Source organism: Vicugna pacos, chromosome 7 (assembly GCF_048564905.1).
Source record: "Vicugna pacos chromosome 7, VicPac4, whole genome shotgun sequence".
NCBI lineage: Eukaryota > Metazoa > Chordata > Mammalia > Artiodactyla > Camelidae > Vicugna > Vicugna pacos.
This window is the reverse complement of record NC_132993.1, coordinates 66,215,381-66,240,718: the sequence shown is the minus strand read 5'-3', so window position 1 is coordinate 66,240,718 and position 25,338 is coordinate 66,215,381. Positions and strand designations below refer to the sequence as shown.

Here is a 25,338-nt window from a genome sequence, read left to right as displayed (position 1 = left end):
GAGATTTACAAGAGAAATACTATAGAAGTATGCACGTTATACAAGTTATTTGTTAGTTTTGCATTTCTTTTTCATGATTTTCTCCCTTTTCATAATTCAGTGATTAGCACAATTTCCTATTTGATTTATAGTGCTTTATAGGTCACTCATTTTTTTTAATTGAAGTATAGTTGATTTACTATGTTGTGTCAGTTTCAGGTGTACAGCAAAATGACTCAGTTTTTATATATATATGGATTATATACATTTATATATACCTTTAAATATATTTATATTAAATATTAAAATAATTTTAAATATATATTAATATATATACTTTAAAATATTCTTTTCCATTATAGGCTATTACAAGATAGTGAATATAGTTCCCTGTGCTATATAGTAGGTCCTTGTTTTTAATCTATTATGTTATCTGTTAACCCCAAACTCCTAATTTATCATTCTCCTACCCGTTTTTCCTTTGGTAACCACAAGTTTGTTTTCTATGTACAGGACACTCATTTAATGGAGGAGATTTTTATCTTTAATTGAAAAAAGTAGGAGTCAATATAATTCACAGGTGGTCTTAAACATATAATATCTTGATTTGTAGTACGTTAGTTATTTTACTAATTATAACCTATTTAGAATAATTTTAAAGGTAGTTTGAATTATCTAAATATGAATACACACCAATTAATGTTTAAAAAGAAATTAAACAGAAAACTGGGCTTGAATTAGAAACTATTCAATCAATAAAGACTTAACAATATCTGAGAGCCCAACACTAAACTAGGAATGTGTGGTCATTAAAGAAGATAACTTACCGATAGCTTTAAAGGGTTTAATATTTAGCTGATTTAAAAGTGATATATAAGCAGATATTAATAAGATAAATCCTACCTGAGAATGGGACATCTCTAAGAACAGTAGGAGCCCAGCCCCTCCAGAGGGAAGTCCAACCATCTTCAGAAACTTTCTTCCTGACAAATTGATGCAGTTCCTCAGAAGAAAACTTCTTAGACTGCATCTTGGTTCTAATCAATTCTAGAGGACTTATTACAGTTACTGCACCAACTATACAAACAAGCAAATATAAGAAAACAAAAACAAAGTCATGTATGATGAAAACACACATGCAAAAATGAGTATTTCATGCATTTTATATTTTAAACTTTTATTCTGAAATGTCTGCAAATCTTAAAATCAAGAATCTAATGATGCCAACATATTGGCATAGATTTTTTTTCCTTAATAAAATTATTTCACATACTCTGCTCTTTTAGGTTTTAACTCTTTCAGAAGCAGTTCCCGGAATATTATACACCAACTAGGACTACTACAAACCTCACTTCCACTGCACAAAGAAGAATGTCTTATTGTACAGAGGCAAATCTGCTGCTGATTCAACTCTGCATCTCAAAGTCTCTAAGGAAAATTATTAAAGACTTTGGCATCAATTTGACATTAATTGGATGTCATCCTAAAATCTAGAATATGAAATCTACTACCTCAAATTTAAAATCTCTGTCCAAGATTTGACAGGCATAGGCTGATACCATCTCATTCTGATGGCAATCATCATATGATATGACTTCTAGAGTATTAACAAATTAGTACAAAGTACAGTGCAAAATATATCTTCACCAATACTCTATATTTTAAATAAATTCTTTATGAATGTCAAGATTTAAAAAGAAGCTTTAAACAAATCAAAGTGGAAATATAGTTAACTTATTACTCACATCTGGCCATAATTCCAGCAACAATTGGTATGCAGCTTTCATTTTCTCCTAATTTAGATCTCAGAAGAGCTGTTAATTGATCATAGCAGGTAAAATAAATAACTGTGGCAGGAACAGCCATCACTCTGTTAGAAACAGAAACAAAAAGATTTAGAAAAAATTATCAAAGGGCTTAAATGTATTCTTAAATTATTATTAAATATAAGCTAAACTCCTCCTATTTTATATAAGCTGAAAACCATAGCAAATCAGCCAAGAAATCAATTTTTCTTTTATTTTAAAAATTGTCAGTGTTTAACTTGGTAGGCATTCAAAAAGATATAAAATAGGTTTCTGCTCTCCAGAGGTTTACATTCTAGTTGAGAAGACAAGTTACAGAGCACCTGGTCAGGTCATAAATAGGAAAAGACAAATAAAGACACTTCTCAATCTCCTTGACTTACTCTGTCTGTTTCTGGTCTCCCAGATCTTCCTTCCCAACTACATTTACCATAACGTGAAGTATAAAGTACAAGCACAATTGTAAAATACTTTTGAAGTATGGATCATATATCATACCTGTTTATAAGTGAAAATAAATTGCAATTAATGTCATCAGAATCATATAATACTAGAGTTTTGAGGAAATTCCAATAACATATTCTTTCAAATGAAAATATCAAGACGGTATTATTAATTAAACACAAAGTTGCAGGTACTGTCTTGTCATAAGTACTAATGCAACAAGAAACCAGCCTGTGTTTATGGTCTAACCGAAAGACACTGACAGACCACATGTGGGAATGACTAATGTTCTACAGTGAAGTGTTATGATGAGAATTTAGGAATAGGACTGACTGCTGCTCTTCGATCCACCACTAACCTTAGGCACTATTTAGAATATATGCTCAAAGCAGACTAATTTGCTCCATAAAATGATAAATTAGAAAGAAACAAGGCAGAGAAAGGCAAGGTATTACTTGGGATTTTTACATTCAGCCCTAATAGCTTCTATTAATTCATACATAATAGCTAGTTAGTAGAGAATTAAAATTATCTGGGAGGTATACATATCATTATACCTTATTTTAGTAAATTATTTTAGTAAAATAAAAAGTCAAATGGACATCAAATTCTTAATTTCTGAACATGAAAAAAAATATGCTCGTGCATTAAAGACTTAACACAGCAGGCCTGGTTGCTCAAATCTTCTGTATCTTCAAGAGGGCCTATTTGCATGCTTGACCTCTGGTCATCTCTAAGGAGTTTAGCCCTTGGAATATTCCCTATAATAAGGTTTATCTATATGTCTGGAGCATTAAAACAACTTGTCTAGGTTGATTTGTTCAAATGTGATTTTTGGTAAACATCTGCTTTTCTTTTGGGGGTTTGGAGTTTTGGTGATCACAGCTGGTCATGAACACAGAACTGTGCCAACGTCATCAACCCCCAATATAAGCCCTGGACTCTGAGATTCCAGTGCTCTGAAAGGGGGACACGGCGCGTCCTGCTGCAGTTCAGTGCTCGGAGAACAAGCGCATGCTCTGCGATGTCGTGAGGGTGAACTCTGGATCTCAGGATGCCTACGCCTGCTCAACTGTTGTGCCTTTCCCCCTACTGATTCTGCTCTGTGTCCTACTGCTGTAATAAACCACAGACGTGAGTATAACCTTCTTTAGGTCCTGTAAGTCCTTCCAGCAAGTCATCAAATGTGTGGGTAGTTGAGAGATTCACAAAACAATGCTCTAGGAAATGAAAAAGTTCTAATATTAAAAATGCAAGATTTTGTCCAAACAAGCTGATTATAAGGCAAAACAAAACCACCACCACCATTTAGTAAGAAAAATATTAAATTTCAACTTACAAGGTGGGAGGAAGGCCACTCCACAAGGATTTAATGCCCTCATTTCGAATGATTTTCAAAAAGGCATCCTAAAATTATAATAGAAAAGTGGTCACAATATATACCCAAAAAAGTTTATAGTGGTATTTTATTGGTAATTTGTTTCTTTTAAGCATTTATTACTAGAATATAAGCTTCTCACAGATTTATGTATGTCCATTCTTTAAAAAGAAAAAAAGGAATTTCCCTCAACTTTCAAGCACAAGTAAAGCATTTCTGGATGATACTTCCTACTTACTGAATAAAAGGTGTATTACTCAGCTTTGGACTGTCCTACTTACGGCTTAGAAGCATGTTTTTCAAAGATTATTATAAAAAGGAAGTGGAGGAATGGCAGAGAATTGGTTAGCTTTAACTCTCCTGACCAATTATGAAATCTGAGAAAATATTATTTAAACCTAATATCTGAATCTCTGGAGAAGAACTTAAAGCCAGCTAGAGCGAAGTTTACTGTTAAAAGACAAAGTAAAATGAGTGAGATTTGCTAATTTACAGCATTTTGCCTAGTGGGAGTTGTAAGGAAAAGCACATTTACTTGCTTGAGATGGCAAACACAGAGCTCAGGCTGGTAGACTAATCAGAAAGTTAGGGGGGAAATCCTGGGGAAAAGGCAACAGAGGACATAAGCCCTCAAATTTGCAGACAAAATCTGCCACAAAACATGGCTCACCACGAAATTATGCAACCCCAGGAGGAGTCAACAAAGTTCTGGCAACAACAAGCAAACAAAAACACCCAGCAGCTAAAGGCTGGGTGGGAATTTCAGGTACAGACCACCAAAGGTGAGTGGTGAAGTTTGAATCCAGCCAAACTTAACTGCCTTCTAGAACAAAACTGACCCTTCAAAAGAAAAAAAAAAATCCAGAGCCTTTACAATGCATTTGTCATAATGTTCACTATCCAATCAAAATTCATTAGACATAAAAAGAAACAAGAAAAAGTGTCCATACTCAAAAGAAAAAGTAGTCAACAGAAACCAACAGAGGATTAAGATGATGCAATCAACAGATGAGACCTCGAAAGCAGTTATTATAAACATGTTCAAGAACTTAAAAGATGATATATGAATAATGAATGGATAAATTTGGAATTCAGCAAGGAAACAGTTACTATAAAAAAGAACCAAATGAAAATTCTAAACCTGAAATGAAAAATTCACTATGTGGGCTTAACAGCAGAATGGAAACAGCATAGAGTTACTGGAGGTGGAGACAGAACTTATTAAATCTGAAGAAGGAAGAGAAAAAGAATGAAGAAAAAGGAACAGAGGCTCAGAGACCTGAGGGTAAGTATTAAGTGGTATATAATACAAGTTTATCTGGAGTCATAGAGGAAAGGAGAGAGAATGGAACAGGAAGTTACCTGATGAAATGATGGCTAAAAAGTTTCCCAAATTAGTGAAAGATATCAATTTACAGAGTCCCAAATCTCAAGAAATCCCAAACTGAATAAAAACAAACACTGAAAAAAAAAACCAGTAAAGAAAAATAACAAAATACATGTAGAGAAAGAACAATAAATGAAGGCTAACTTCTCATTAGACCCATGAGAGGCCTAAAGACAATGTAATGACATATTTAAGATGCTGGGGGGAGGAGAGGGAAACTAAGCCAGAATTCTATATGCTGCCAAATACACATCAAAAATGCTTTAAAAAGACATTTCTGCAGAACAAAAACTGAGAGAATGTGCTGTCAAAGTACTTTCACTCAAGAAAAGCTGAAAAACGTTCTTCAGGATAAAGGGTCATGATGCCACATAGTAACTATGATCTTCAAAAAGGAAGTACAGGAGAAATGGTAAATATGTCATTACATATAAAACATATATTCCTCTCCTTTTTCTTTTTAACTACTGTAAAAGACATAAGACCATTTAAACCAAAAATTCTAATAGTGAACTGTGGAATCTGTAATGTACAAAGACGTACTAGGAAGAGGAAGGAGTGAAGGGTGTCAGAACTGTAAGGGGGCTGCGATTTTACTCTACTTGCAAGTTAGGAGCTCAGCCTGCCATGGTATCATGAGAGCTGGTAAAGACCAAACTCTGTGGGGTGAGAGATAAAGAGGTTTATTACTGACAGCAATAGCAGTACCCAGAATGTCAGCATTTTGGTGCCTGTTTCCTGAGCCCCAATTTACACAGGGCAATGTGAAGATGGCTAGATAACACCTGAAGACACCGTGGACTGCATTACAGGAGAGGCAATCTGATCTTAGGGAATCCAAATCCTTTGTAACCGGCAGTAAGGATGCGTTTCCCTTGCTCTAGAGGGAAACACTGTATCATCCAAGGTCATTCACTATACAAACACCCTTGAAGAGACAGTCAGGAACGAAGGGCAGGCAGTGCCATGCTCACAACATATGCAGAAATATGAAACACTTTAGGAGAACCCTCTCCCTAGAAATGGGATAGAGGAATCAAAGTGATATTATTACAATTCAAATAATCAAAAAAAATAAAAAATAAAAAACGAAAGAAGAAAACAAAAACAAAGGGAGCAATTAGGAAAAAAAAACACACAAAGATGGTAGATTGACACTAAATCACATGAAGAATTATATTAGAGGGCTAAATTTTCCAATTAAAAGTCATCACATCAATAGGGCTCCTGTAAAAAACAACAGAGGATCACAGCTAAAAGAATCTCAAGCCTCAGATCCTATCTGAAGAGTTTCCAGGAAAACACAAAGAAAATGGACAAGACAAAAACTAGGACACTAGGGAAATTTTAGTCTCTGACAACACAGCTGTAACAAGAAGTAAATATAGGCTAAGGTCTAACTCGATAAACTTAAAAGCTCACATTAAAGGTCTATCTACCTCAGTTTTTAACCCAATACAACACGTCCAGCTTTCAAGAAAAAGAATTACAAAACATGCTAAAAGGAAAAAAAATACTGTCTGAAGAAACAAAGCAAGCGTCAGAACGAGACTCAGATATGGTAGAGATTCTGGAACTATCAGACTGGGGATTCAAAATAACATAACGAATGTGCTAAGGGTCCTGACAGTAGTATCAGAGGAGGAGCAGTGGAGAGTCAGGGCTTTCACCATTACCCACCAGGAATGAGACCACCTCACCAGTGTCAGTGGGAATCACAAGGGGAGTCAGAAGTTCCACTTCCACTGTCTTAGTCTGTTAAGGCTGCTGTAACAAAACACTACAGACTGGGTTGCTTAGAAATAGATTGATTTCTCACAGTTCTCGAAGCGGGAAGTCCAAGATCAGCATGCCAGCAAGGTCAGATGCGGGCTCTACTCTGGGTCTCAGAGTTCTCACTGTACCCTCACATGGCAGAAGGAGCAAGGGAGCTCCCTGGGGTTTCTTCTCCAAGGGCATCTTAGAAAAGAGGTCTCTGCCCTCATGACCTACTAATCAACTGCCAAAGGCCCCACCTCCTAAAATAATTTCACCGGACATTAGGCTTTCAACATATGAATTTCCCGGGGGCACAAACACTCAGACCATACTGTCCAACAATGAAGACGGCCCTCCCACTCTGTGCGCCAGTGGAGGCTGAGTGAGGAACCTGGGCTTCCAGTCTGCTCTGCAGTTAACAAGGTGGCACCTCTCTTCCTCTGAGTTAACAGTATTAAAAAGGCCAGCGAAAACAGAATGTTTAAATGAGATGCAGAGTCTCATAACACAAAACTCAAAATTTCCTCGTTTCAGTTAAAAATCACTTGTCATTTTAAGAAGCAGGAAGATGTAAAACTGAATGAAAAGACGTAATAAGTAGACACCAACACAGAGAGAAGACAAATTAGAATTATCTAACAAAGATTTCTAAATAGTCAACATAAAAATAATTAAATGATCACTTACAAACATATCCAAAACAAATGAAAAATCAGGAAGCTTCAGCAAAGGAATAAATACACAAAAACCATACAGATCAAAATGGAATTCTAAAAAATGTTCAAATAATGCAGAAAAAGTCAGGAAAACAAGACAGAAATTGAAAACAGAACAAAGAGAAAACAAAAACAAAAAAGAAATGGAAGGCTTAAACTCTAACATATGAGTAACTTCATTAAATATAAATAGTCTAAATACAATAATTAAAAGGTAAAAACCCACAGAGCAGTTTAAATAACATGATTCAATTATTGCTGTCTACAAGAAATTTCAATTATATTGATTCACTCAAGTGAAAATTAGTTGGGGAAAAAAAAACAAAACCAAAAGCCTGTCTACTAAATAGAAGACATTTTGCAAATGATATATCCAATAAGGGGTGAGTATCCAAAATATACAAAGAACATATACAACTGAACATCCAGAAAACAAACAACCTAATTAAAAAATAGGCAGAGAACCTAAAAAGACATTTTTCCAATGAAGACATACAGATGGCCAACAAGTACATGAAAGGATGCTCCACACCACTAATTATCAGGGAAATGCAACTCAAAACCACAAAGATATCTCACACCTGTAAAAATGGCTATTATACAAAAGACAACAAATAACAAGTGTTGGCAAGGATGTGGAGAAAAGGGAACCCTTGTGCACTGTTGGTGGGAATGTAAACTGGTGCAGTCACAAACTGAAAACAATATGAAGCTTCATCGAAAAATTAAAAATAGACGTACCAGTACCATATGCAATTCCATTCCTCGGTATTTATGCAAAGAAAACAAAAAGACTAATTCAAATTAGGCACCCTATGTTCACTGAAGCATTGTTTACAATAACCAAGATATGAAAGCAACCTAAGTGTCCGTCAATAGAATGGATAAAGAAGATGTGAGATATAGATACCTATCTATCTATGGGTATATCAGTAGATGATGGAATATTACTCAACCATAAAAAAGAATGAAATCCTGCCATTTCTGACAACATGGATGGACCTACAGGGCATTATGCTAAGTGAAATTATTTAGACAGACAAAGACAAATACTGTATGATTTCACTAATATGTGGAATCTAAAAAACAGAACAAATGAATAAACATTTCATTTTAAACAGAAACAGAGTTACAGGTACAGAGAACAAACAGGTGGTTGCCAGAGGAGAGGAGGTTGGAGTGAGGAAAGAAATAGGTATGAGGGAGATTAAGAGGTACAAACTTCCAACTACAAAGTAAATGAGTTAGGGGATGAAATGTACCTTATGGGGAACACATACAGTCAATAACTGTGTAATATTTTTATATGGTGACATACTGTAACTAGAATTATTATGGTAATCATTTTGATATGCATACAAATTCACATGGAAATTTCAAATCACTATGTTGTATAACAAGAATTAACACAGAAGGCCAATTATACTTCAAAAACAAACAAACTTATAGAAAAAGAGATCAGATTTGTGATTAACAGAGTTGGTGGAGAGAGGGCAAACTGCATAAAGGTAGTCAAAGGTCCAAAACTCTAGTTATAAGATAAATACTAGGGATGTAATGTACAACATGATAAATTTACTGCTGTATGTTATATGTGAAAGCTGTTAAGAGAGTAAATCCTTAGAGTTATTAGCATAAAATTTTTTTCTTTCTTTAATTTTGTATTTGTGAGATGATGGATGATTACTGTGATAATCATTTCATGATATATGTATGTCAAATCATTATGCTATACACCTTAGACTTATACAGTACTGTATGTCAGTTATATCTGGAAGAAAGAAAAAAAACCAGATTTGAGCAGTCAACACAGGAAAGATGTTATTTCTTTCTAAATAGATATGCAGGTTTAACATAATTCCTAGAAAAACCTCAGCAAGATTTTTTGTAGATATACACAAGGGTATTTTAAAATTTATACGAAAAGACAAAGGAACTTCAGAAATAGCTAAAACAACATTGAAAAAGAAAAACAAGAACAAAGTGGGAGAAACTAGTCTACCTGATTTCAGGACTTTCTATATAGCTACAGTAATTAAAGACTGTGTGGTACTGATACAGGTAATGGACAAATAGATAAATGGAACAGAATAAACAACCTAGAAATAGATCCACACAATATGCCCAAGTGATTTTTGACAAAGATGCAAAAGCATCTTAATGGAGGAAAGAGAGCCTTTTCAACAAACGCAACTGAACAAGCACACGTTCGAACAACAAAAATAATGAACAAACATACTCATACATTATATAAGAATGACTCAAAATGGATCAAGGACTTTAAAAAACAGGAGAATATATTCAGATCTAAGGGTAAATAAAAGTTCTTAGATTTTATACCAAAAGCATGATCTATAAAGAAAAAATACACTGGACTTCATCAAAATTAAAAATTTTACTCCATGAAAGACTCTGTTTAAGAAGATAAAAAGACAAGTTAGAGAGTGGAAAAATATTTACCAACCACCCATTCAACAAAGGACTAGTATCTAGATTATATAAGGAGTGCTCAAAACTTAACAGTAAAAATATATACAGTTCAATTAGAAAATTGGCAAAAGATATGAAGGGTCATTTCACTGAAGAGGATATACTGATGGCTAATAGCATATGAACAGATATTCAACATCACTAGCCATATGCAAATTAAAACTACAGTGAGATATCACTATACATTTATCATAATTGCTAAAATAAAAATAGTGACAACACCAAATGCTAGCGAGGATGTGGAGAAATTAGTCATACATTCCCACTAGGAATGTAAAATGGTACCATCAGTCTAGTAAACAGGTTGGCAGTTTCTTACACCCTAAACATGCAACTACCATATGACCTAGCAACTGCATTTCTGGGCATTTACCCCAGAGAATGAAGACTTACAGTGATATTAAGATCTATAATAAGAAATATACGTTTTGGCCTTAATCCATGGTTCCTCGCACACAGTTCCTGAAACTCATAATTTCCTAATGATAAAGAGCAAAGGAAGCATATCTTGTTAATAATTTTTGGTCTTTTGTTCTTAGTCCTGAAATAGCTCCAGAGGATAGAGGTGAAAGTACTCGTAACAAGGCCCTTTCAACCACACTTCAGTTTATGTTAATCAGGTGACTTTGGGAAAGGCCCTGGAGAACCACAAGACAGGGGCTGGATGCCAAGGGGAACCAACTACTTGACTAGAGGGTTGGAACTTTTAGTCCCACCCCCTTCCCTTCCCTTGTCCTCAACCTCAGGGGCTCTGAGAGGGAGGAGTTAAGTAGAAGCTGAGCTAATCACCAATGGCCAGTGATTTAATCAATCCTGCCTATGTAATGCAGCCTCAGTAAAAGTCTCTAAAGTATAGGATTTGGAAGCTTCCAGGCTGGTGAACACATGGAGGTGCTGGAAGAATGACACTTGGAGATGTCTTGGAAGTGCCACACCCCTCCCCTAAAGTCTTGCCCTATGCGTCTCTTCTATCTAGCTGTTCCTGAGTTGTATCCTTTCATGATACACTAGTAATCTAGCAAGTAAACTGTTTTCCTGAGTTCTGTGAACTGTTCTAGCAAAGTATCGAACCCAAGAAGGTGGTCATGGGAACCTCTGATTTATAGCTAGTCCATCAGAAACACAGGTGATAATTGGGACTTGTGATTGGTATCTGAAGTGGGAGCAGACTTGTGGGACTGAGTCCTTAACCTGGGGGACCTGATGCTAACTCCAGGTAGATGGTGTCAGAACTGAGTTAAATTGTAGAATACCCAGTTGGTGTCCACTGGAGAATTGCTTGGTATGGGAGAAAAACCCCACATATCTGGCTCAGAAATGTAAGGGGAGTGTTTGGAGAGAAAAACAGTGAGCAGTTTTTTCTTATACTTACTTTCACATACAAACCTGTGAATGAATGTATGCAGTAGTTTTATTCAGAGCCCAAAACTGGCAACCACCCAGAAGACAGACTGTGGTATATCCGTACCATGGAATACTACTGAGTAATAAAAAGGAACAAACTACTGATACATTCACAACTTGGATGAATCTTTAGATAATTATGCTAAGTGAAAAGTGCCAATCCCAAAATGTTGTATATGATTGTTATATAGCATTCCTGAAATGACATTATATAAATAGAGAACAGATTAGTGGTTGCCAGAAAAGGGAAATAGGAAGGATCTTTGTGGTGACGGGACTGCTCCGTATCTTCTTCCCTGTATAGATGTCAACATCCTGGTGGTGGGACTGCACTTATCTTGTCACATGTTACCACCAGGGGAAACTGGGAAAAGGTACATGGGGTCTGTCTGTATATTTTTCTTAAAACTGCACATGATCTCAAAATAAAATGTTTTTTAAAAATCAACTCCCCCTTTTTTTTCCTATGTAAGTAAGCATGAAGAGATGAAAATAAAGTTAACAAAGAGTTAAAAGCAATAAAGTACTTCCCCTTTCCTGCTTCACTGTCCATCTTTTAATTGTGGATAAATGTGCTAACTACATGGTGGACTTCTTACTCTCCTGCAATCATTAAATCTTTCATACATAACAGTAAATATAAGAATAGAAAACATACTGTGATGATAAATAATTTAATCTCTTTACCAATGTTCCCTTGAAATGTCCTGGCTTCTTATACCATACTTTGTTGCCTTCCTCTTCACAGACACACAGATGATCCATGAGTCCATTACTATATAGAAAACATTTTCCTACCAAAGAAGATTGCAATAGTCAATGATTACTGCACACAACTGTATTATTTCTACAGATGAACAAACTGGAAGTACTATGAGCAGACTAAGAAATCATGAAAAGACACATAACCTTGTCTTCACCTTTTAGGATGAAACAGAAATAATTTGATTTGCTTAATGACATAGCACTGGGCTCTAAACTCACACTGGTGAAAAGCAACTGAGTAAGTTAGGATTTCCGGACTGCAGTCAGCAAATGCATACAGAAATAAATTCTTTTTAGGTTAGTGAAGGAATGGAGAGGGAAGATAAAGGAGGAAAACCTGTTTTGAAAAGAGAACATAAGTGTATGTCTTCTCTGGCCAGAAGAAAACTCTGTGGTATGTAAGGGAGCTTCAGACAAAAATACATTATGATATCTAATATATATCTGCAAGTCACTAAGAGAGCAGATCTTAAAAGATCTCATTACAAGAAAAAATTATTAACTAGTGAGGTGACAGATGTCGACTAAATTTATTGTGGTAATGATTTTTCAAGAGATACATGTTATCAAACCATTCTACTGTACACCTAAAACTAGTACAATGTTATATATCGATTATATCTAGTAGAAAATAATGCTATGCTTTGTCCCTCTCTCTGTATTTATACTGCTCAGTCTAGATATTCGTCAGCTCCCTCCTAATTCGCTACAACTTTCTCTAATAACAATTCCTTTCCATTATTGTATTTGTTCGTGTTGCCAAAACTGTCTTCTCTATTTGGCCATATATTTTCTGTCAGTTTCACAATACTATTAGTCTAACTTTAATGTACAGGAAACTACCTTCCTTTTCAGTCTCTTCCTACAGTCCACCTGTCCTTCACTCATCCGAAATAATGCCTGTAGTGCTCTCCATCTCACCGCCATGCATTCAACAGGGGCATTTATGTCAGAGCTAACTTTCTTATAGTCCAAGCAATCTGTTTTCTGCTATTTAAACATGTTTAAAATAATATTATCTTTATAAAACTGTAAAATATTGATCAAGGAATTGCTATTTTTGCCCATCTAATAAAAATGTAACTACTCTCCTCAAAGTTGACATAATTTAATGACAAGGTCCAGCAACTAACCAAGCTGATTGATAAAATGATGAATGTCCTATCACTATTTAAGCAACAACTGGATGACTGTTGGATGAATATTCTAGGGTGGGTGCAGCTCTTAGACTAAAGGAGGAAGCTAGATTCTAAGGTTCCTTACACGTATAATTCTGTTCCTGTTCCTTACACGTATATAAAATCGTCCTCTGCTTTCATGAGTAGACTCATAAAAGTGTTACATATGTGCCACATATACACACGCTCACACAGGCAGTTGACCCTTGAACAATACAGGTTTGAATGGTGAGGGTCTACTTATATGCAGATTTTTGTCAGTAGTAAACACCACAGCACTACACGATCTACAGTTGCGTGAATCTGAGTATGAGGGACTGTGAATACTGAGGACCCGTGGGCATCAAGGGTCAACTATAAGTTATAGGCAGACTTTCAACTGCATGGAGGACGGGCAATGCTAACCCCCTTGATGTTCAAGGCTCAACCGTATTTGTTTTCTGCTTCATCATGGACAACTAAGAGCCAAAAAAGTTTCTGCATGAGGATCAAGGTATTAATCTTATAAAATTGACAAAAAGAGAATATTATTCAAACAAAAATGAATGCAGTGGGATTCAAAAATCTAACATAACATTTTCAGGGTAACTAGAATACACACCTTTGGAGAATGGGTTGTTCTGGGCTTGGAGTCGAATTTTAACAACATCAAAAGGTGTCACTGTGAAGATACAGAAATTTCAATTAACAAGTGATACCTGTAAATTGTACAGACGTTTGTCCAAAGAATACAAACTACATCAAATGATACCTTTCCCCATAACTATATAATGGGTAAGATTATTTATCTTTAAGTGGTTTTGAGTGTTAACATTCTAATTTTTTGCCTATGAATTTTGTTTAAAGAGGACCAATGAGAAAATGTAATTACTTCTCTCACAAGTTCTAAACTCTCACTTATAATATTTCTACAACTATAATTCTATTAGCATTAAAACTAAAATACTAGCATTTATAAGAAAATGTTATCTGACGTAAAGAATAAAAGTTCCAAAAGTCTATTTAAATATCTGAGAATAGCTCTGTATTACAACTAATCAATAATCAAACAACATAAGTCTTCCTAATCTGTTAAATTCACCTGTATCAAATAAAAACTACAGATGCAAATTTGAGTAAGCTAACCATAAATCATCCTTACTACCATGTTCTGTTACTCCACTGGGAACAGTACAGCAAAGGAAAAAGGTTTAAACTTGCATGCTATTATTTCCTCATCTGAGAAGAAGGAGGTCACATTAGAAGATCTCTATGGCCTTAACAACCCTAGCGGTCTGACCTGAAGGAAGATACTATACTCTAAAGCAATCAGCTTAGTTTGTTCTAATGATCTGCTATCTTATTTAAATAAACTAGCCAACTCATAATCATTAAAATGCTAAACTGCCACCTAACTATGTCATTTGGCTGCATCTATTAAGAAAGTCATTATAAAACAAAAATGTGGTCCAGAGAAATTTAAGCAATTCAGTTACTAAAAACAAAGTAAAACATAATTTGTATTTGTTGCTACTATAAGGTGGCCAAATTCTCTGTATTTTTCATCATGCTAATATTTTATTCCATCTTCTTACTTTTTATTAAAAAAAATAACAAAGTCATAAAAATTTAACATTGATAGGGACTTCAAAGAACTCCTGATCTAAGCCCCTAACTTTACAGATGAAAAATGAAGTAGAGAGAGAGTAAGGGCTATCCTAAAGTGCATTCACCCTGAGAATGGCAAAGCAAGACTACAGTTCTAGTCTCGATTCTCTGTCAAGAGTTCTTTTCATGTTATCATGATGCAGCATGAATGATAATACTATCATTATTTCACAGACAGCAAACTCAAATGGGATCTGTGATTAATTCAGTTATATAATCTACATCATAACATTCCTTTACCCATCAGCGATGTCAGTATAGCTCCAGTACAAGAGGCAAGCACTTGTTGAAGAGGTGTCACTTTGATAACTGGTGGTCCCTCTGCCTCAGGATCCATATTTTTAACTAATAGAAGAAAAATCTGCTAAAGAAAAGCAAGATGTAAAAAAAAAGTTTAATGAAAAATATCCTCAAAATTAACAGCTAAAAGTTAAACAAACTATAAAAACAATAATCAGTTTTACTATCAAAGCACAAGTTGTTGACCACTTTCAAAAATAAATATATGAATTTTATATAAAAAGGCACTAAAAAACTCATTAATAAAACACGTTCTCTGATCTTCCAAAAATTGTAATGTACTTCAGCTAAGCTATGTGAGCAGCATCACATTTGTAACACAGTTAATAGAGCATTAAGAAAACAAACTCCAGTCAAGTAACAGAATGAAAGCAGCTGACCAACAAGGCTCAGAATCTGAATTTAGGCTCAAAAGAACTATTCAGATACTCTAATCTAGTATAGAGATATCAGCAAATATAGCACTACTTTTATTGCATATCAAACACTTGCAAAATAAAATTAAAACACATAACCTTCATAAGAAGCATTATCTTAGAAAACTTCAATGAGAAAAGCAACATATACCTATAAACTTATTCAAAAATAACCAGTCAATAACATATGGGGATCATCTTTCCATGTCTATGTACACAAAAGCACATAACATGTGTACGTGTAATATGTGTATACATGCACACAGGCAAATTACATCTAACTAATCAAATATGTACAAACATTTGCATATCTGTGTACATGCATCTTTTTTAAAGACAAAATAGGTTAATACTATTCATACTGTTTAGCAGCCAGCTCTGATACTTAAAAATATATTATAGACATTGTGTCAATAAATACAGATTTACATTATCATTTTTAATGCTTATGTGGTTTTTAATCATATTTATTTAATCAGCCTTATATTATTAGATATTTAGGTTACTGCCAATTTTTCATTAATTAATTTCATAAACTCTCATATAAATATCCTTACACATACATCTTTTTGTGGTGTTCCTACAACCACTATAGAAGAAAAAGTAATATTGCTGGGCTAAGATAAAAACTTGAGACAAATTACCAAAATGGTTTCCAGAAAGACTGGACCAATTCATACTTCCATTGGCAACATATAAGTTCCTATTAGCCCATAAATTCACCAAACACTCTCTCATATTACACATCATTTTTTTTCCTGAACCATGTGAAAGTAGGTTGTGTACATCACACACTCTTCATCCTAAATACCTCAGAATATTCCTATATAAATCATAATACAATTATCAAATTGAGGAAACTTAATGTTGATAAACATTCTGCAGTTCATTTTCCAATTCTGTCAATTATCCCAATAATGACCTTTATAAAAATGAATGGTAGTTGTATTATTTCTTTAGACTTTTATTATTCACCTACCTGGTTTAAGTCTTTTCCTCAACTCTATGTTCCAATATTTTATTGTTTGTAACATCAGTAGCTGAAAATCTGTAGTGAAAAAAGAAAGTAATTGTCTTATCTTTTCACACAGGAAAGGGATAACAAGCCTAAAGGAAAAGAGTATATAAAAGACTTTAAAATAAATCAATGAATATTTATTAAATATTATTTACTTATTTTATTAAATATTTCTATTAAGTGCTTTGAGGAATATGAAAAGCATTCAATGAATGTTATCATTAGAGTTATGAAAATATTTTCACAAAAAATCTTCATATTATCCCAGTAAATATATTCTGCTTTAAAAACAGACAAATCTAAACCTGAACATACTGACCAATCTTACTATCGCTGGGATTTGAACAACTAGTTTCTGTGAAACTTATAGGAAACTCAAGAGACTAAAGTAACATGGTAAATGTGGCCACAACATAAAAGAAGGTGTAACACTCCGGTCTATAGGACTATTGTCTTAGTTTCTTCAACAAATGACAGTAAGGTGGGGAAAAAGGTAGCATTTTCTTCTAGGAGTTTAATAATTTCAGGTTTTACCATTGAAGTATTTAATCCATTTTGAGTTGATTTTGTATTCAGTGTAAGATAAAGGTCAAAATTCTTAATATAGCCAAATTCATCAATCTTTTCCTTTATAGATAACACTTATTTTGTGGTTCCTTTAAACAATCTTTCCCTATTCAAAAGTTCAAAAGATATTCACCTATATTTTCTCCCTAAAAGTGCTAAACTTGCTATCGACAAATTTTGAGTCCTTAATCCATATAGAAGTTTTGTTAATAACATGTGAAGTAGAGACCCAATGTCATCTTTTTTCACGTGAAAATAGATGACTACTTTATCCAGCTCCAATTATTAAATAATCTTTCTTTTCTCCTTTCACCTGACATACTAGTCGGTCACAACTAAGTTCTATTTCTGTGTGGAACTATTTCTAGTCTATCTACTCTGTTGGTCAACTATCCATCCTTAAACCATATCACACTGTATTATTATTGTGTCCTAATTAGTCCTTATATTTGGTAGAAAAAGTCCATTCTCCCTGTTCTTCTCTTTCAGAAGTGTCATGGTTACTCTTAGCCCTATGAGCCATCATAAAAGTTTAAAGATCATCTTACCTTGTTCCTTGAAAAACCTCTTTGGGATTTTTGATTGGAATTGAATTGAATCTATAGATAAATCTGGAGAGAATTACTATCCATGAATACCATCTATTCCTTCATTTATTCAGGTCTTCCTTAATGTTGTTCTGAAAAGGTTTAAAATTTGTCCTATAGAGACACTGCGTATTTGTGGCAGATCTAACTCTAGGTACCTGGTAATCTCTAACACTAATATAAACAATGTCTTTCTTTTAATTACACATTCTCTCTGTTGTAAGCACATGCCACTGATTTTGTGTATTAAAACTTATATCCCGTCAACCTTGCTAAAAAAATCCTCTATTATTTCTAATTATTGACTTTGAAACTCTTCTGAGTTATTTATGTAAAAGTGAATGTTGTCTGCAATCAATGACTTGGATTGCACCCATTCCTAATCATCATGCTCCAGTTTAATTTTCTCACTGCACAGGCTAGGATCTTCAAGACAGTATTAGAGGAAGAATGGTGGAAATGAGTATCATTGTTCTATACTTGAATTTAAAAAAAATTCTTCTAAGATTCCCCATTAGGATGATGTTTGCTCTAGACTATTTATTTATTTATTTATTTACTTATTTACTTATTTATAAATAATAACTCTTCATCACATTTAGGAATTTTCTTTCCAATCCCTATAAAGACTTTCTTTCCTTCTTTCTTTCTTCTACTCCAGTTTTAGTGAGGTCAAAGTAACATGTAAAATTGTAAGATATTTAACATACACACCGTGGTGATTTGATAGATGTATATACGTTGTGAAAAAAATACCTTCTATCTAGTTAATCAGCACATCCATCACCTCACATACTTATCCTTTTTTTGGTGAAAACATTTAATTTCTACTCTCTCAGCAGATTTCAATTATATAACACAGTGTTATCAACTACAGTCACCATATTTTACATTATATCCTCAAACCATATGCATCTCATAGCTGAAAAGTTCTATCATTTTACTAACCTCTTCCTATTTCCCCACCCCCTGGCCCCTGACAACCACTTTTCTATACTCAGTTTCTGTGAGTTTGATTTTTTCTTTTTACGAGTCCAGGTACAAGTGATACTATGCAGTATTTGTCTTTCTGTCTGGCTTACTTCACTCGGCATAACGTATAGGTTCATCCACACTGTCATAATGGCAGAATTTTCTTCTTTCTTATAGTTGAATAGCATTCTGTTCTATCTATCTATATCACATCTTCTTCATTTTCTTTATTTCTTTCTTCACAACTTTATTTAGGATTAACTGACATAGAATAAACTGCATACATTTAAAGCTTACAACTTAAGAAGTTTTGACCACCTGTGAAACCATCACTAATAAACAAAATGAACATAATTGGCATACTCATTAGTTTCCTCCTGCTCCTTTGTTACTGCTACTTCCCAGCACTCCTCCTCCACGCACTCAAACAACTAATGTTCTTCTGTCACTGTACATTAGTTTGAATTTTTGAAAATTTCACAAGAATGGAATACAGTATGTATTACTTTTCTTCTGGCATCTTTCATTTACTATAATGCTTTTGGTACTCATTCACATTATTGTATGTACTGGTACTTGGTTCTTTTCTATTACTAAGTAGTATTTCACTGTATAGATATACTATAGTTTCTTTATCCATTCACCTATTAATGGAAATTTGGATTATTGCAAGCTGGGGGCTAGTACAAATAAAGGAGCTACGAATATCCACGTTTAAGTCTTGAGTAAATACAGAGAAATAAAATGGCTGGATCAAAAAAAAAAAAAAGAAAGAAAGAAGAAGAAACTATAGTCTGTCCACAAGAGACAAATGCAAAGGTGGTTCAACCTGTGAAAATCAATCAGTGGAATTCAACTCAGATGAATGGGGAAAAAAACACATGATCAACTCAGTTAATACAGTAAAAACGGATAAAAATCCAACACCTTTTCATGATACAAACATTCAACAATGTAGGAAAAGAAGGGAACTTCATCAACATGGTAAAGGGCATGTAAGAAAAACCCACATATAACATTATACTTAACGGAGAAAGACTGAAAGCTTTCCCCTAAATTCAGGAAGAAGACAAAGATGTCTACTTTCTCGCATCATCCTGGAAGTTCTAGGTAGGGCAATTAAGTAATAAAAACAAACAAAGACATCTACATTTGAAAAAAAAGAAGTAAAACTATCTCTATTCACAGATGACATGATTTTAATATCTTGAAAATTCTAAAGAATCCACCAAGAATACCTACCAGAGCTAATAAACAAATTAAGCAAGGCTAGAGGATATAAGATCAACATATAATCATCAGTTGTAATTCTGTACAACAATTAACAGTCTGAAAATCAAATTAAGAAAACAATTCCACCTGAGTATAATTTTATAGTTGGCCTCCTGATCCCCTGTAACCGAGGTTGCACAGATTCAAATAACTGTAGATCAGGTAGTACTGCAGTACATATTTAATTAAATAAAATCCACGTATAATTGGACCCACAAAGTTCAAACCTGTATACAATAAAAATTACAAAACATTGCCAAAATAAACTAAGGAAGATATAAATAAGTGAGAAAACATCCTGTGTTCATGGATAGGAAACCATAATATTGTTAAGATGGTCATATTATACAAATTCAATGCAATCACTCTCAAAATTCCAACTGCTTTTAACCAACAAGCTGATCCTAAAATTCATACGAAATTTCAGAAGACCCTGAATAACCAAAACAGTCTTGAAAAAGATGTACAAATTTTGGAGGATTCAGACTTCTCAATTTCAAAACTTACTAAAAGGCTATAATAACCAAAACAGTGTAGAAGCAGCCTAAGGATAAACATACAGATCATGGAACAGAATTGAAAGTCCTGAAAATCTATGGTCTATGGTTAACAGATTTTCAACAGTCTTTCCAAGAGATGCTGCTATGATAAATGAATATCCACATGTAAAAGGATGATGTTGGACCCTTAGCTCACACCATGTACACAAATTAACTTAAAATGGGTCAAAGGCCTAAGCTAAAACTATAAAACTCTTAGAAAATGAAGTAAAGCTAAATGATCTTGGATTTGGCAACAGGTTCCTAAATATGACACCAAAAGTACAAGAAACAAAAGAAAAACATAAATAATATTAGATTTTATCAAAATTTAAACCTTTTGTGAATCAAAGGACATTATCAAAAAAGTGAAAAGACAAGCCACAGAATTGGTGAAAATTTTGCAAATCTATCTGATAAGAGTCTAGTATACAAAATCCTTCAGAACACTTACAACTCAATAAGAAAGAGACAAAAGCCCAATTTAAAAATGGACAAAGGACCTGAACACTTATCAAAGGTATACTAATGGCCATGAAAATATGCTCAATGTTACTATATGATCCATCAATTCCAAGAAAAATAAAAAGATATGTCCACAAAAGACCTACATATAACTGTTCACAGCAGTGTTATTCATACCACTCAAAATTAGAAACAACCCAAATATCCATCAACAGGAGATGGATAAACTGTTATTTATTCACACAATGGAATACTACTACTCAGAACTAGAAAGGAATGAACTATCGATACCTGGAGCAACATGGATGAATCATAAAAATATTATGTTCGACAGAATAATTTAGATGCAAAGCATATAATTACATGATTCCATTTACATGAAGTTGAAATACAGGAAAAAATATTTATTAATTAAAAGTCTGAAGGGTGATTACCACTGGTAGGAGAAGGGAGATTGGAAGAAGGAATGAAATAGCCTTCTGAAGTGACCGAAAAGTTCTTTATTTTGATGGAGGTGATAATTACATGGATACACATATTTGTTAGAACTCATCAATCTGTTTGCTTTAAATGGGTGCACTTTATTGTATGTGGATTATTAAAAGTATTAGAAAAATTTTAAATTTACATGATGAGACGTATATGGAGGTCTTATGGTAAATCAGTCGTACTGGGCCTGGCACATTGTAGGTGCTTACTCAATATAGAAGTAAAGAAAAAAGCGACATAGGTAGGTAAATTGTTTTATAGTCATGGTCAAATATGTATTCTGTAATATCCTAAAGGAATTTACAATCTAGTTTGGAATGTAACACAACCTCTGAACCAACTCATTATTTTTAACAGCTCCTATGGGTCCCACAGCAGCCTCTGACTTAACACTGCCTCAGGGTGATTCATTCTCAAATTCTGAATCCTTCTGCCTGGCTTACACTCTGTTTTTGACTCTTCACTTAGGTTGTGTTCGAAGACTTAATATGCCGAATTTTCCTTGGTTTCCCAGCTCACTCTCACCTGAGACATGAACTGCAGTGACACTGCCATTAACTCACTCTCCTTTCATATGCTTAGCCTGAAAAACTAAGAACTTAGCCTCAGAAAAACTTGAGGCTGTCCAGTTCACCGGGGTAGTAAGACTGCAAAATGTGAAAATTAATCAATTAAAATAGCAATGGAACACATTTCAGAAGACAATAGATCAACAGTTGGCAAAGCAATCAAACTGGACTCTTATTGAAGGCCCCAAACGAGCAGGATATAAAGGCTAAATCTAGGTTAGGCTTGCTATGAAAAGGAAAGAGGAACAACTGTTAGCCAAGTGGCGAGACTTAAGGAAGAGCAAGAGAAAAGGAAAGTGGTACTACAGGAAAATGAATAAATCCATTTGTTTAGACTCCATATATATATATATGGTAGTCTGAAAAAGCAGATTAGGCCTCATATGATAACCACAAATAGTTGTTGGGTAGACTGAGCAGAGATTATCTTAATTTACAGTTGATGATGAAAATGTAGCATAGCAAAGTTAATATCTGCTCAAGGTCAAAAGATCTAGGAATAGATCTCATACTGAATGAAAGTCATTTTCTCTTGATTCACAGCCAAATACTCATTTAATTAGACCATGCTTTTGCTCATATTCTCCAACTCTGCTTATTAGAATTCTTCAACCAACTCCTCACCATAAGTAATGCTGTACCCATTCATTTCTTCTTGAATGTATACCTTTCACCTGAAGCACATCTCAAGACATTAACATAATCCTATTCTCTTACCAATAGCTCTGATTATTCATGACAGTAAGGAGGTTTCTATGTTTACAGGCCGCAGATATATGACCACATCCTTTTTCTGTTGGCAACTAAAAGATTTGAGTTCCAGTAATAATTTTTAAAAATTGTCCTTGGGTAACAGATCAGAAAATTTCCAACACTGTCCAGTAAAACAGACTTTCTGCTTATTCACAGCTTGACATTATCACCTACAGTGCAGTCAAGGGTGTGTCTAAAAGCCTAGGGTGCAACTCTGTTACAGTCCTTCCTCTTTATAGTAAGAGAGGTACCTTATCTTTCACTGGAATATAAAATGGGCTTCCTGTTTTTATTTTCAACAAAAACATGTTTAAATCTTTCTCATATCCCCTAAGCTTTCTAAGACCCTATCTTCCCTTTCTATCTTTATAATTCCCTTACCACAACACATTTTCGGCAAGAGTACACTCAACCTGTCTCCACTTCAAGCCCATCGTTTTTAACTTAGTACTCACCTTAGCTAGCTACTGAAAGTCTCATTAAGGAATCAATAACATCTTAAATACCAGAATAGAAGGCCTATTTTTCAAGTCGTAGCCTTTTTGAACTCTTGAAGATGGAGTGGCTGGTGTAGAGTTCGCCAGAATGATAGATAGCACTTACTAAGTTCTCACTCTGTGCCAGACACCATACTAATTATGTTTTCAAAAATGTTTCACTTAATCTTAACAACATCTGAGAAGTGTTTATTACCCTCTTCTCACAGATTAATATTTAGGATCAAATTACCCAAAACCACAGTTAGTGAAGTCTGCATGATCCCATTGTTTGTAATTCTGTGACATTTGAAGATTAGTTCCCAGTTCTCTTCCTAACACCGTGGCTTTTTCTCTCTCTCTTTCACTATTTCATCAACCTCTGCTCATCACTACTTCTCTTATTTCACATGCTCTCCTAGGCAATTTCATTTCCTTCCATGACTTTAACTACATTCTAAATTAGTGTTTCTCAACTTTTTAAAATTTTCTATAAACATAAAAACCTTGTGATTTCTGTAACTTATTTATTATTAGTTAACTTATTTTGAAAAGATTGTTTTTCCTAAATAGAAATTCTGATGTCGAATATGTTTGTTCAAACTATAGCTCTTCCTGTCTTTCAAGATGTGACAACCTCTCAAGCATCACCCCATGATCGAGAATCAGTGACTGGTCTGTATGATGTCTCTCCAATCTATCTATTTTCCCTCTCTTCCACTTCTTTCTCTCTCCCAGACATCTTTCCTGAATTACAGACAAATATTATGAAGTGTCTAATTATGATAGTTCCCTTACCGTCTCCCCAGCCCTTCAAACAAAAGCCATCCACAGCAAAACTCTCATTTCCATTACCAGACCTGAACCATTTCTTTGTGTCCGTCATTCTAGCTAACAGTGTTACAATCTACCCTTATCTCTGCTTTAAGGTAGCTATTTGTGAAACAGTGATATGGGCACTAACTTTCCTGAGCTACTAAGTTAAAAATCAACCATTAAACTATGAGTGACTATCATTGCCAAGAATTAAGGAATGCAAAGTAGTACAAGAATTAACCCTTTTTACTCCTTAAGATGTTTACAAGCAAAAACATAACAAAGTCAATTTGTGCGTGAAGCGTTTTCCCACTTGCAAAATAAAATTTAGTTTTCAAAACATTTACATTTAATCCTTACTACAAATCCCATTTTTACAGATGAAAAAACTGAGACTCAATGGGATTAGGTAATTAAACCAAAGTTTTACAACTGTAGGGGCCGGTCCAGACCCCAAATCCTAGACTTGAGATTTCAAATTCCCCATTCTTTCTGTTAGTGTGGAAATAAACTTCTATACAGTAAGACGAATATCGGTCTGGGCACAGCAAAGGTCAACAGAGCAGCGCACTCAAGTACCAAAAGGAAAAAGGCGACCTGGACGCGCTCTAGGCCGGAGGCCTCCTGGCCCAACTCTCGTTCGGACGCGCTCCGTGCACTCTCTCCCCCGTAAATCTCCCTGCGGCCTGTCCCCAGCCGGCGGGGTGACAGCGGGAAAACCACGTTCTGCGACTTGGGGCGCGCTGAGCAGAGGCTGCGGCTGGCAACCCGCCCCGCCTAAAGCTGAATCCGGGCTCAGCCGCAGCCGCCGCGCCCCCAGCTGCCGGGACAGCCGACCTGCGGGAAACAAGCGTACCTGGTGGAGGAGGCGGCTGCGGGGCAGGCTGTCCCCCCAACCTTAGAAGGCGGGAGTGACCCTGGTGGCGGGCAGGGCCAGCCTGCGGCGCTAACTGCATTCACTACGTTTGGTTAACTCGGAGCCACAAGGACGCTTCAAGCAACACAGGGACGAGAAGCGGCAGGAAGAGATCGCGGATCTGAAACCGAGAGGGCATCGCAATGGGGGAGGGGAGGGGAGAGGCGGGGCGCGAGCGAGGAGGCGGGGCGAGGGGGGCGGGACGCGCAGCGCGAGGGGCGGGCAAAAGCTG

General features: G+C 35.0%; 1 protein-coding gene across 3 annotated transcripts in view; it reads right to left on the bottom strand.

Moving 5' to 3' along the window:
• The window catches only part of SLC25A40 (solute carrier family 25 member 40), a 32,110-nt gene extending 6,836 nt beyond the window's left edge, over nucleotides 1–25,274 (bottom strand). Inside the window, exons 1-8 of one of the 3 annotated variants that reach the window (XM_015245751.3) lie at nucleotides 25,047–25,274; nucleotides 16,647–16,715; nucleotides 15,192–15,315; nucleotides 13,906–13,965; nucleotides 12,049–12,155; nucleotides 3,568–3,635; nucleotides 1,725–1,849; nucleotides 883–1,056 (exon numbers count right to left, since the gene is read on the bottom strand). In XM_015245751.3, coding sequence (XP_015101237.1) covers nucleotides 883–1,056; nucleotides 1,725–1,849; nucleotides 3,568–3,635; nucleotides 12,049–12,155; nucleotides 13,906–13,965; nucleotides 15,192–15,288 — 631 coding nt within the window. In that variant the 5' untranslated portion in view covers nucleotides 15,289–15,315; nucleotides 16,647–16,715; nucleotides 25,047–25,274. Of the gene's footprint in view, nucleotides 1–882; nucleotides 1,057–1,724; nucleotides 1,850–2,167; nucleotides 2,283–3,567; nucleotides 3,636–12,048; nucleotides 12,156–13,905; nucleotides 13,966–15,191; nucleotides 15,316–16,646; nucleotides 16,716–25,046 lie in introns of those variants that run through there. The other 2 variants (XM_006211865.4, XM_072965079.1) reach the window with 2 other exon arrangements.
• Nucleotides 25,275–25,338: the final 64 nt, after the last annotated feature.